Genomic DNA, 13,826 nt, shown 5'->3' with positions numbered 1-13,826 from the left:
AGAAGTTAACATGTTATTGACACTATAATCATATCAAAATAATGGTTCTTTGTAACGTTATTTTAAAGTTGTAGTAGAGATTTCCAATAAAATGACTTTACTCGACATAACCGACCTAACTCATCGTATTTCGTCCTATTGTATTGAAGCATGACGGAGGGGAGAATACATTGCATGCATGTTTTGCTCTTTGAACACGCATTTTTTGCTGGAATATGCTTTATGTAAAAATCAATCCCAACCATTTGTTTTAATCTTTGACTATTTTGTCATTAATCTTTAAATGATTTTACTCACACAAATATTATAATGGAATAAGTAAGTTAGCAACTTGTAATCAAATACACCCATCATTTCTTGTCATTTCACTTGACCCATATTCTACTTCTTCTCAAATTATGAATTTTAAAAACTACTAAAACAAATTTAGCATGACAATATTAAAATAATGAATTCCGTTGGCTGTTTTTTTTAAATTTATTTTACAAGTTTTAACGTTTAAAGTAGATTCCAACACACCCGAATGTAAAAAGTGTACTCGACTATTTTTTTTAAAACATTATTTTTCTAGAATTTAATTGAATATAATTTGATGTGGGCTGAAATTCATAACATTGATATATTTATCAAATAGTACTTTTTCGTCTTTACCTATACTAATGTTTGAGACGAGGTTTTTGTCCTTGTAAACCTAAACGTGGCGCATTGCAGGATTCAGGGGTAGAGGGCGTACCCCCCTTTCGATCGCGAAATAGTTTTGAAAATCTCATGTTTTCCACAATATCTATACAAATTTTTACCGTTAAATCGTTCAAATTGTTTTTCGCATCGCTCCGCTCGTCAGTATAAATCCAATTATCGGAATTAAACACTCTTTAAATATCTTGGATCCGGCCATATTCACAAATTGTATTGCACGAAAAAAAAACTTAATTGATTGTCGTTTGACTGTGATAAATACTTTTTGAAAACAACAATGTCTGAACATTAGATATCTCGCATGAGATTTAAAAGTTTAAGACTTCATACTGAATTGGATTTTTTCTCGTGATTTAGTAGCTGACTTAACACAGAATGTGTATTGACGTGTAATCTAATGGACACATGGAAACTACATATAATCTAATGGACACCTAGAAACTACATATACTCTAATGGACACCTGGAAACTACATATAATCTGCTACACAGTTATGATCACTAATGGTCCTACAGACACTCCGAGCTTTTGACATGGCAAAACTAAAAGGGTTGCTTTTCTAGAATGTCTATGCAATTTCTTATACTTAATTTGTGATATGTACAAAAAAAGGTGTAGTATGATTGCTAATGAAACAAATCTTCACAAGAGACCAAATGACAAAGAAATTTTAACAACTATAGGCCACCGTATGGCTTTCAACAATGAGCAAAGCCCATACCGCATAGTCAGCTATAAGACGCCACAAAATTAAAATTTTAAACAACTAAAACGAATAAATTAACGGCCAAATTAAGGTTAAAAAAATGAACGAAAACACAACAACAAGCGATAAGCACTGAATCATAGGCTGCTGACTTGGAACAGTACGACATAATTGATCAATTTTATAAACTGGATAATTATTCTCTAAGCATTAGTTGTAGTTGTTTTGAAGATAGTGTTCAGCAGCTGTGGATACTATCAGATCGGTACATGGAGTTTATTTGGAAATAAAATTGCTGTTTTTATGCTTCGTTTCAGACTCACGAGTCAACCCCTTTCTTACTGTTTTAATTTTGACATGATCTCTATTGGCTTTAACTTGGACATTTACATATAGTATAAAGATGCATGCGTAACATCTAGAAATTGACAATGAGGGTCGGTTGAAAACAAAACTTTACGACAAAAGAGATGATTTCAGCTTTCCAATTGTGAACTTTCCATTTCGAAGTAGCAACATTCCAGCAGCACCTGCATACGAGGTGTATATCTCCCAATTGATACGATATTCCCGTGCTTGCATTTCCTATCATGATTTTCTTGATAGAGGGTTACTGCTCACAAGGAAGCTATTAAACCAAGAGTTCCAAATGGTGAAGTTGAAATCATCCCTTCGTAAATTTTACGGACGCCATTACGAGTTGGTTGACCGTTATGGAATAACCGTTTCACAAATGATTTCGGATATGTTCCTTACGTCGTAACTACAATCCCCTTCCCTTTCATGAATGTGACCTATCGAATTAGATTATTTACCGGATTTGTAATCAAATAAGCAACACGACGGGTGCCACATGTGGAGCAGGATCTGCTTACCCTTCCGGAGCACTTGAGATCACCCCTAGGTTTTGGTGGGGTTCGTGTTGTTTATTCTTTAGTTTTCTATGTTGTGTCATGTGTACTATTGTTTTTCTGTTTGTCTTTTTCATTTTTAGCCATGGCGTTGTCAGTTTGTTTTAGATTTATGAGTTTGACTGTCCCTTTGGTATCTTTCGTCCCTCTTTTATAAGTTCTCGACATAGATTGGCTAAAATGTCAGATAAGAATTAATCCTCAAGTTATAATACTAACGACGAAGAAGCGTCAAGCTATTTATAATACACGACTTTTTTGTACTTTCGACGGAGAGTTAGCCTCAAGTACAATGATGATGATACTGATGCATGTCTTATATCCAGTGACAAGTATTACATATATATATATTAAAAGGATGAATGAAAATGATAAATGCATATATATCTTTTTGTACATGCCCAACACTTAAGTATCAAAAGAGCGTTACCACTATAAAGACACACTTGTCTTTTTACGAGTAAACCAATACCTGCTATTACTCATGAATGCATCATGCTTGGTGGAGAAGCCGAAATAAAATACAGTCTTAAAGTCATTCGATCAGGGGGGTCCAACAAAATCATTGAAACCGTATTCGAGGCTAGCCTGCTACCAGTCAATGCCATATACATTGTACTAGCATATAATTATGAATATAAAATGTTTTTTTAGTCGTGTATCACCTTCACTAGTGATCATGCCCATAGATATGTCGCAGAGTTGTCACTTATATATATATATATTGTTCAAATATACTTTTTCACTTTGTTGGTTTTTGTAAAATGTTGTTTGTGCTGTATTTAGACCCTTCTACAACGAAATTTGTTTTACACGCACACGTATAAAAATTGCGATTTTTATCCAACGCAATCATAGGTTTGAACGTAGTTTTCAATTTAGACTTGTTTTTATATATATATACTCCCAAAGCTATACAAAAATTGAAACAAAATTTTTTCGCTAACTCAATCAATTTATGTGATAGCTTTAGAATTCACTTCTAATTGGATGAGTATGAATAAAAGAAAATTCCCGTAAAGACTGAAGTGACATTATAGTTATCTCAAAAACGTAACAAGTATGTAAATTTGCATTCTCATCCACTTTTAATCAGAGATACTTGAGAACCGGATATTTTAGGAAATAACTATGCACTATAAACTGATAGTTTACTATCCACAGTTGACAATGTTTATATGCAGATTATTATTCATCAGCTGCTAATCAATTACACCTTCCAAATTACGATATATATACTCAATTGGTGTACACATTTATTTACATACATTATTATCAATTACAATATTTTTTGTTTTAATGTTCGTTCACTTCCATTTAAAAGAAAAGTGTATGTCAACTATTAAAAAATTTAACAAAATTAATCGTTTAGCAATAACCGGTCCCGTTACGTGCGTACGTCGAGTTAGGTACGTATATCATTTTATTGGAAATCTCTATTATAACTTGTTTATCAGTATATTCACACAAGGTTAACAATTTTTTTACATAATAGGAAACCATAAAAATATAAGAAGACATTTTATATATTTTATTACATTTTGTACTATCAAATACTAGTAAGTCATTTAAAACAATGTATGGCATTGTAAACATTAATCACACAAACAACTAATTTGAAATTAAAATAGTAAACATTAACAAATTCTTTAAGTTATTACTATTCATAATTACTACAATATTTGTACAAATTCATCAAAATATTATTGAAAACGGCTTAATAAATGTTAAGTTTAAATATTACACATTTGAGCACGTGAAATAATAATTAAGGCAATGTTTCCGACTTATACATGTCCATCATCAATAACCGCAGTTTTGTCAGTATCATCCGCTCCTTTATCATATGCATCGTTACTGTAACAAACTTTAGAAGAGTTACCCTCGTCTGAACTAGAGTCTCGAGTCTGTTTATTACTAGTAACATTATCTTTACCATGATCCTTTTGCACTGCTATTTGTTTATCTTGGTGTGCCTTTTTCTCATTTGCTTTTACACTTGCATCCGTATTATCTATATTTTGTTTGACAGTGGGTAAATTTGGTTCGTGTTTTTTGGTAATAGTGTCACTACTTTTTCCCGTTGCAACCAAATGTGCCAGATATGTTGCCATGTCAATCTGTTTTCCGTTGTCGATAACGTAGACACCTTTTTGGGCATTTTCTGAATTTTGAAGATTATTTTGTGGTGGGATATTTGGGGTGTATTGTGACTGAACAGTCGGTTGTCTGTTCGAAACGCTCACCAGTGCTTGTATTAGTTCACGTACAATATCTTCAGAATCAGGGGAAGCCATCGGACTACTCTTACTAGGCTTTTTATTAGAACGTCTTGAGAAGGATGTGTCTGATACCGCCTTTTTCATTTCAATAGATTGACCGTAGTCATCAATTTGACTTATACAGCTGGAAACTTCACTATCAGCCCTACCATCATAATAACTATCGTTGCTAACTTGTCGGCTTACTTGTCGTTTAGTTGTGACTTTGGAATGAGAAGTACTTGCAGATCTGGCTGGTGTCACATCACAGCAACACAATAACCAAGGGACTCGTTTATGTAAAGCTTGTCTAAATCTAGGATGACTGAACGCATATACAATAGGATTATGCATAGCTGCAGCTTTTGCAAGCATCACTGGTAGTTCTGAAACGTATGGTGTGACCCATTCAGCAGGCCCAAATTGAGCAATTAGTGCCACTGTAGCATATGGACTCCACGAAAGTAAATACAAGAGAACGATAATCATAGCGATTTTAGCAATCCTCACTTCTGCATTTGCTTTTTCCTGATTATTTCGAATATCTTCAATTTTCATTTTTTTTGCCATATTTAACATTTCATTTTCGTGTTTCCTGATTGCTTTCCAGATTAAAACATATGAGACGATTATCATGACCAAAGGAAGAACAAATCCCCCAATATACATGCCAATCATGTATGCTCTCATATGGGGCTCTGTACTGATATAGTCGAATGTGCAAGAGGTTTGGAATCCTTCAGGAACGTATGCTCCCCACCCAAATATCGGAGGAACAGCCCATACTAATGACCATATCCACACTAAAACTATCATCATAAAGGCCTTCCTTCTTGTCATAAACTGTGCAGCTTTTAGGGGCTCTGCTATGTTATAGTAACGATCAATTGATATAGCTGCCAGGGTGATTATCGACATTAGGCCGAACAATCCTCCAATGAATCCATATAACTGACAAGCTGTAAATGAATTGTAATTTATTAGTAAAAGAGAGGCAAAACACTTAAACTCATAAGTAAAAAAAAACCCTGACAACAACATGAAATTTAACTGAATTACTCTCACAGATTAGACATTCAAATGTATTTTAATGGATTCATTGTCACAAAGGAATGAAATAAACAGTAAAACAACTTTTGTTTTAGAATAACATAATTATAAGTCTGATATCTCATTTGTCTTTGTACAATTTGGAGAATAGGAGTCATATTGTTGTAATAGTTCGAATTTATTTGTATATAATATATGTTATTTGGTATCAAGTGTGAACACACATTTGTGTTGTCTGATGGAAAAAATGTAGTCACTAGATGTGCAGGGGTGGAATTCAGTGAATTCTAGCATGTTTGAAATACTAAAATTATAATTCAAAAGCCTAGTCCATTAAACGTTTTATAAATTAGCCCCTTCCCTGCTGATTGGGTTACGGCTGTTTATGTCTGTTTCGAACACCTTTTTTACATTTATTTTAAGTATATAATTATCCGATGTTTTGCGTAATCTGAAATGTTTGTTGGTCATAGACATTTCAGAAGGATTGACAAGACCTAAAATTTCTAATTTCATATCACAAATATTAATATTTATTAATAATATTTATATTGCCTTTACCTGCATCACCCCACATCCATTTCCGATTAAAGGCAGAAATTGTAAGAAGTGGAAACCCGTTGACTGCTGAGAATACCAAGTCACTAAGAGCCAAGTTCATAATCAGCATATTTGAAGGCGTTTTCAAATTTTTCGTTCTGTAAAATAATAATAATAATACATATAGTAATTAAGAGACATGAAACAAAAACGATTGTAATAACAATCAGTATGTCTTCTCATTGGACTACAACCACCATTAGTGTACATCGATGCTATATCAGTTTGTTAATTATTGTTTTACAACGACGATATACTCTATAATATAGAAACCAAGAAAAGCGAAATAACTAAATTATATATATATATAATGTAAAACGTAAAAAATATAATGTATTATGAAAGGCAATGGAACATGATTTTAAAATGGATTTTTCTCGTTACTCCTGAATAAAAATGTGAAACTGTTTTGTGTTTTATCGCTATTTTACGAAATTTTCATTTGATCTTGCTGACTAATAATTTCCTTTCTCAACGGAGTCAAGTGATATGATAAATTATCGCTACAAACAAATTGCTTATGAAATTGACATGAAATTGACAAGTCGTCATAGGTAAAAAAAACGTATGACTTATGTCCCTTGGCATTGTAACTTACGTGCTGAAGATCCATATGACGATTGAGTTCCCAATTATACCAGTTATACCGACAAAAGTTATATAAATTCCAACCATGTAGTGATACTCATCAGGAACAGGTGGAAACTGCTTCCAGTGTGGATGAATAAAATATCCATAGGTATCATAGACGGATGTAGTACCATTAAATGGAATTGACGTCACGTTATCTGGCGACGCTGATGAGCCTGCAAATGAAAATAACACGATATACACAAATGACGTTGCATAAAGACACCCCCCTGAAATACTGAAAATTATAAAGACAATACATGAGATATTCATATGAAACCAGTTTGTGATTGGGTTCGTGTTGCTCAGACTTTAGTTATCTATGTTGTTTCTTGTGTACTATTATGTGTCTGTTTGTCTTTTCCATTTTTAGCCATGGCGTTGTCAGGTAATGTTTGATTTATGAGTTTGACTGTTCCTCTGGTATCTTTCGCCCCTCTTCTCTAGCAGAATATGGTAACCATTTAGATTTACAAATAATTGTTTTTGTATATTCAGAAAAAAATAAAATATAATACCGACAAAAGCAAAAACAAACTAACAAACTACACTAAAGTTTTAATGAATACCCTCAGATGAACGGAGATTCTTTGTATGCTTTTGAACGACGCAGTGGTCACTTATATATTGTTTATTTTTATATTGCAACTAAAATTCAATTCTAATTTTTTTTTAGAAGACAGCAGTTATGATCGAGAAAAACGTGGTTTTCAAATTTTCACAATTGGTCAGAAAAAGAAATTATTGTAATGATTATTAAAGAAAATTTTCGAAAGATTTGTACAGTACATTTTATTTCGTCCTCATGCAGTTAATATCTACTTAACATATGTAAATTATTTATTTTGAAATATATTTGTCATCCACATTTAAGAAAATGTATGTTCATACAAATTTAGTTTTTACACGTTTTTTTTTAATAACAATGATTAAAAGTCAACCGTAAAAGTGTTTTAATTAATCTTTTGACAGTTTGGTCCACATTTAAACTTATTTTACATTATTTCAGCTTAAATGAAAAACTGATCTGCAGGTAAATTATTTTTAAAATGATCAAATTTTAATGGTTTAGGAAATACATTTTTATTTTTAGATGTGAAAGATTGCTTTAAAATTAAGTACAATGTTCCAAATGTTTGTTGCTTCTGTACCTGGAATAAAAATCAAATTATTCTTTAAAATAAAATCGAACAAAAAAAGAACTCACCAGACATCTTCCAAATAATTTGTTCGTGAGACGAAAATTTTATTCAACATCCTTTATATGAGTAATGATAAAGTAATATATAACGTCAATAAGAGGTTTAACAAAGATCACGATGGGGAAAATAAAGAAGGATAGAACTTTTAATTATCTTTTTATCACTGTGAACAGTACCAACAAGAGGGTGTGGAGATATTTGTCAGGCAATCTTTAATTATTTGTTATTATACTTTTAACAGACACAGATATAAATCTACAATGAACCGAACACAAGGTTATATCAGCAACAAAAAAATTGTTTTGCATTATAAAATATTCTCCATTAAAAACGTGAGCATTGTTCACATTTAATGAAAGGATTGAAAATAAACAGCCATTAATTTTATACATTGATTATCAAACACACCTTATATACAACCAAACAAAAGGAAACTGTATAAAAGTTTTGATTAAGGAATATGTACCCTTCTGTTGATACAATGTTAAACATATGGAAATTTTATAGAAAATCCACAGCCTTTATCCTTGTATACGTACTCTTATATTTGGTAATTCGATGACTGATAGATATAGGATTAGTGCATGCAGTGCTAGCATTGATTTCCTAAAAACAAGAATATTAATGTAGTTATTAGTTAAAACAAATAAAAATATGGACCAAATCAAGTACATCTTTTAGGATGCACTCGACTTAAGTGACTCAGAACGAGGTATTTTGGAATTTACAGGTTGGTTAGAACATTTTGTAGAAAATGAACACTAGCACATCATAGAAAAGCAAGTGAGTAATCTATGTTTCAAATTTTATAACGAAAATCTCTGTATTAAAGGCTGTGGATTTTCTATAAAAATCTTGGTTTCTTTGCCACAAAGTACTCTTTTTCTAGTAAATGCAATGAAACAGTAATTACTTATGCTTTCCATCAAGTTTTCCCTTGGTATATGTACTAAATGGCATATATCTTTTATTCATTATATCTGTAGTTTTGATACAATTGAAGTTTGAAAATTTCGTACTAAAATGGCTACAGAAGGGCTCATAAACCTTAATATCATGTGCAGTGAATACTGAATTTTTTGTAAAGAATCCCAACTTACCTCGATGAAATCCATCAATTATGATCAATAAGATCATTAGTAAAAGGAGGTTTATGATGAAGATTCGTGCCTCTCGATATAAAGTTTTCTCTTTATACTTTTAAGGACAACATTTTGTTTTTCGCTTAACCTCATGTACGACTATTTTGTTTGTGTCGACATACAAATGGAAAGTTCACAATTTGAAACTGAAATCATCTTTTTTGTCATTAAGTTTTGTTTTTAATCGACCTTCATTGTCAATGTCTAGATAGAAGTCAATATATGAGACAGACTGTATCGGTTGTATCTATTCACCATAGTCAAAAGTTTTTGAGTTTTATAATGAAAGAACATCATCTTTATAGCGGAAAGTAAAGTAAAAAAAATACTGATAACTTCTTTTTTTTCTTCATAAGAAGTTCCTGTATGATTTCATCCTCATATAAATAACGGTAAAAGTCGACAAGAAGAAGGGCACTGTTTTTCCCATGGAAATGCCGATTGTTTGTTGAAAAGCACGTTATCCAAACGTAACAAATATGTTTTCAATCAAGAAAGCAAGCATCTTTTCAAGAATATTTTTCTCAGAGTTCAGATTTTGTACAAAGTAGGATTGATCCCTCCTAAGACAAGATACTAGTATCTACGTCAGTCATTCTTTTTATGAAACAAAGCAGGACTGAATGTTTCAGTTTGTCTTTTAGTGAGGAATAGAAAATGCTGATGTAAAGTGTAGAAATTCAAATATTTTAATACAATTTATAGATGAAAGAGTCTTAGATTGTATTTAATCTAAGAGATCTTTCGATGTTTTTAGCCTTCTCATACGATTCGCCACCTCTAGAATATGTAGTTTCACAGGAACTTTGAAGCCCGGCTTTGTTGGTAAATTTGATGTTATTAATTAAGAAAGAGGTTTGTTTCGTGTAGCACTTAAAAGATCCGAGCAAACTTCAAATCGGAAAATCAAATCACATGGCCAACTCAAAATTCAAACACACCAAACTATTAGATAAAACTGTCCTATTCCTGACTTGGTACAGGTTGCACTTTGTAAATACAGCTGTTCCTCAAACCACGCCTCTTTTGGAAAGATTTAGAATATTCATAGAAAATTAATTTTGTTTACATACTGGTTCCAAGTTATGATCTCTGCGTTCCATCTCATAGAGACATAACTTGGGAATATTACCAGTAAATATACATGTGCATATGGTTTATATTGAAATCTGTGGTAACCTTTTATTCGAGGTAGGGGTAGTTAAGAAAATTAGTGTCAGTTTAAACTGTGAGAAGTTCAGGGCATGTAAACGTTGAAAATATGCCGCACAGCCCTATATTTTGACCTTTGAAAAAAATTGTAGTGCATATGAACTTTCAATTCTAGGATAAGATTTTATTCAAAACTTAATAGTAATAGTGGTACAGTTTTAGCCGTAAAAGGAGTTCCTATGGGAAATTGCATTGTCAATATTTACAGAAAAGCAACCTACAGGAAGAAAGTGTCGTGTGGGTATATGTTGAGTTTCCAAATGAATTGTCAATACGCAATTATTTTATGAAGCACTTTATTTACATGTAATTGGATTTACATAATCAAAGTACTGAAGTACTGAACATCAGAGGACCTCAAGTTATATGGAATTATTGATAAATGACAGGTGTTTATATATTACCTGACAGATATGTTCACCTTACAAGAGAGTACACATAATATAATATGCTATCATATCTGAAATACTGACTTGAACTAGGAAACTTAACTTTGTGAATTATCAACGACCATGTGGTCAAATGAGAACTGTTATATTGGCAGTATGACCATATAGATAAACACATACAAAAATCGATAGCGTATAAATTATAATAGAAAATCAACATAGCAAACAATTCTTCGAGTAGCTATATAGTCACTCACTGAACTATGAAAAAGAGGTTCAAGACAATCTTATCAAAACAGATAAATTGTAATATTGGGGTGAAAGATACCAGATGAAAAGCAAACTCATAAATCTAAAATAAACTTACAATGCCATGACTAAAACTGAAAAAGACATACAGACACATAATAGTACACTAGAAACAACATAGAAAATCAAAGACTGAGCAACACGAACCCCACCAAAACTTGGGGGTGATCTCAGGTGCTCCGGATGGGTATGCAGATCCTGCTCTACAAATGGCATTTATTAACAATGTTTGTACATGTAGTTTCCAGGTCTCCTATTTTCTGAAACATTTAGCTTTTGGATCAATTTCTAATGTTAACACAGCAAGATTACTAATCCTTATTCTAGATTTTTTTTGCAGTCGACACAAACTTTTTAAATGTTCATAAATAGCTTAACTGATTTATTGTAACACTTTAAATCATTTATCCATTATATTTTAAAAAAATCAGGAGCTATAGGTTCTGTTTTCTAATTATTAAATGGTTCATTGTAAATATTACAATGTATTATATGTAAATAGCCTTACGCTAATGATGTCTTTTTTTATTGTATTTTTGTTATTTGAATTTCACAACATCTGGTTAGTTTTTCAACTGTTAGGCTTTTTTTACTTTGTTCTGGATTTAATACTTTGGCTACCACTGGTTTTAGCAATGAGAACATTTTGCACCATACAAATAGAACACAACTACCATATGAATGTGTCGGTCCTTAGTAAGCATCCTGTAAACAGGGCTTGTAATTTTTTGGTGTATATCTTGATTTTCTGGCCATAACTGTTCTTGTTTATATTGTTGAACATTTGTCATTTCATGGCTATTTCTAACTGATTTATGTATATATTTTTTTTCTGATTGTAAAAATGTTGTATGGTAAGCTTTATTTCTTTTTCATCATTTTGTCTAGAGCTGGTGTCTGATTACCAATCATACTTCCTTTTACCATACATGAGGCTCCTTGAAAAGGGCGTGCCTTCAGCTCCCTCCTCCCCCAAAAAATCTGCCTCTGCAATTTTAAACCCTTTTACACTGTAAATTCATGTAGCTGTACATTGGAGCCTATGTGTCTGCTTCGAGAAGTAGTGGAAAATGTTCATCACATTCACCAAGCTACAGGAGGGACTAGAAAGAATACCTGTACCTTCAATTATGTCATTACAACCCCAGAAGTCTTCTTTTTTGTCTACGGAGATGTGTCGCAAGATCAGGATTGTAAACCTGTGTCATATTATTTCAATGATGCAAAATTGCTTAGAAGTGATTTAATGTTAAGGCTAGTTAAAATGTGGGTTGACAATGTCATTTCATGTCTAATCTACGGCCTCATATAAGTTTATTCAGCCTTCCTTTCGTTCTGCAAAGGTGAAACTCTAATCCGTAAACGACATTTGTAAAGACTTAGCGCCACGAACCCCACCAAAAACTGGGGGTGATCTCTGATGCTCCGGAATGGTAAGCAGATCCTGCTCGAATTGTGGCACCCGTCGTGTTGCTCATGTTATTACAAACCCGGTAAATAGGCTAATTCGGTATATATTTGTTTAGGGGCCAGCTGAGGGACGCCTCCGGGTGCGGGAATTTCTCGCTAAATTGAAGACCTGTTGGTGACCCTCTGCTGTTGTTTTTTATTTGGTCGGGTTGTTGTCTCTTTGACACATTCCCCATTTCCATTCTCAATTTTAATTCAGTACGTCATATTCGTGGTGAAAAGGAAAGTTGATTGCAGTTACGACATAAATAACATATCCGATATCATCTGTGAAACGGTTATTCCATAACATGTCTTAATGTGATACAGACTTGTTTTATGAGAACTTCAATTTTGTTTTTTTTTTGTTTCTTTTCGTCAATATTATCAATGTTTTGTCAATCCCTGTTCAGTTTTGATGACCCTTTTCGTATCTTTTGTTTTCGTTTTCAATACAGGAGTTTAAATAAAGAAGATTTAAAACATTTTTGCAAACGTTTTGTTCATAAAATACATACAAGAAAATACACGTTTATATAAGAAGATGTGGCATGATTACCAATTCTCTACTAGAGATCAAACGACATAGATCAATTAAAGGTCATCGTCGACCTTCAACAATGAACAAAACGCATACCCAATGGCCAGCTTTAAAAAGCCATGAAATGACAATTATTAAACAATTCTTTTTGTTTTTCTATGATGAAAAATTTGTTTGTTTTTATAGTGCTTAAGATTTAAACACTGTAGTGAATGCTGTACCTCTGTTTTGTCATGTTTACCTTTTATGTCTGTTTGTTTTGTTCACACATTGTTTTTAATACAATCGAGTTTTATGCGACTGTCAAACGAGTGTCGTCCTGAATATAAATAAAGTATTTTCCATTGCTGTATCCCAATTTTTAAACTATTAAATCTGGTTAAATCCACCATTTTCCACAACGGTAAATTCCTGTACCAAGTCAGGAAAATGACTCATTCGTTTGATATGTTGGGGCATTCGATTTTGTCATCTGTTTCGGGACTTTCCGTATTGAATTTTCCTCGGATTTCGATATTTTTGTTATTTTAGTTTTTAGAGAGAATTGACATATAATTTGTGTTACGGTTTAGTTATGAGATTAGACGCTACAATTCGACTCAGCGTACACAGTAGGTTTAGTGTATGCCTTAAAGTTTAAAGTATTAAGATTAATCAGATGCTTAAAAGGTCACTGAACATGACCTCTTATATTTTCATGTCTTAGTTATAATTATACTATTTT

General features: G+C 32.4%; 1 protein-coding gene across 1 annotated transcript; it reads right to left on the bottom strand.

The window, feature by feature from the left end:
- Positions 1 to 3,906: 3,906 nt before the first annotated feature.
- Positions 3,907 to 7,026, bottom strand: LOC139490263 (rhodopsin, GQ-coupled-like). Its single transcript, XM_071277113.1, has 3 exons — positions 6,827 to 7,026; positions 6,190 to 6,326; positions 3,907 to 5,537 (listed from the first exon to the last, which is right to left on the bottom strand). Exons 1-3 carry the CDS (start codon positions 6,901 to 6,903, stop codon positions 4,105 to 4,107), a joined length of 1,647 nt encoding a protein of 548 aa, XP_071133214.1. The 5' UTR covers positions 6,904 to 7,026; the 3' UTR covers positions 3,907 to 4,104.
- Between the last annotated feature and the right edge of the window lie 6,800 nt (positions 7,027 to 13,826).

Source organism: Mytilus edulis, chromosome 9 (assembly GCF_963676685.1).
Source record: "Mytilus edulis chromosome 9, xbMytEdul2.2, whole genome shotgun sequence".
Classification (NCBI taxonomy): Eukaryota; Metazoa; Mollusca; class Bivalvia; order Mytilida; family Mytilidae; genus Mytilus; species Mytilus edulis.
Note: the sequence above shows the minus strand (reverse complement) of the source record. Positions and strands in the feature narration are given on the sequence as shown.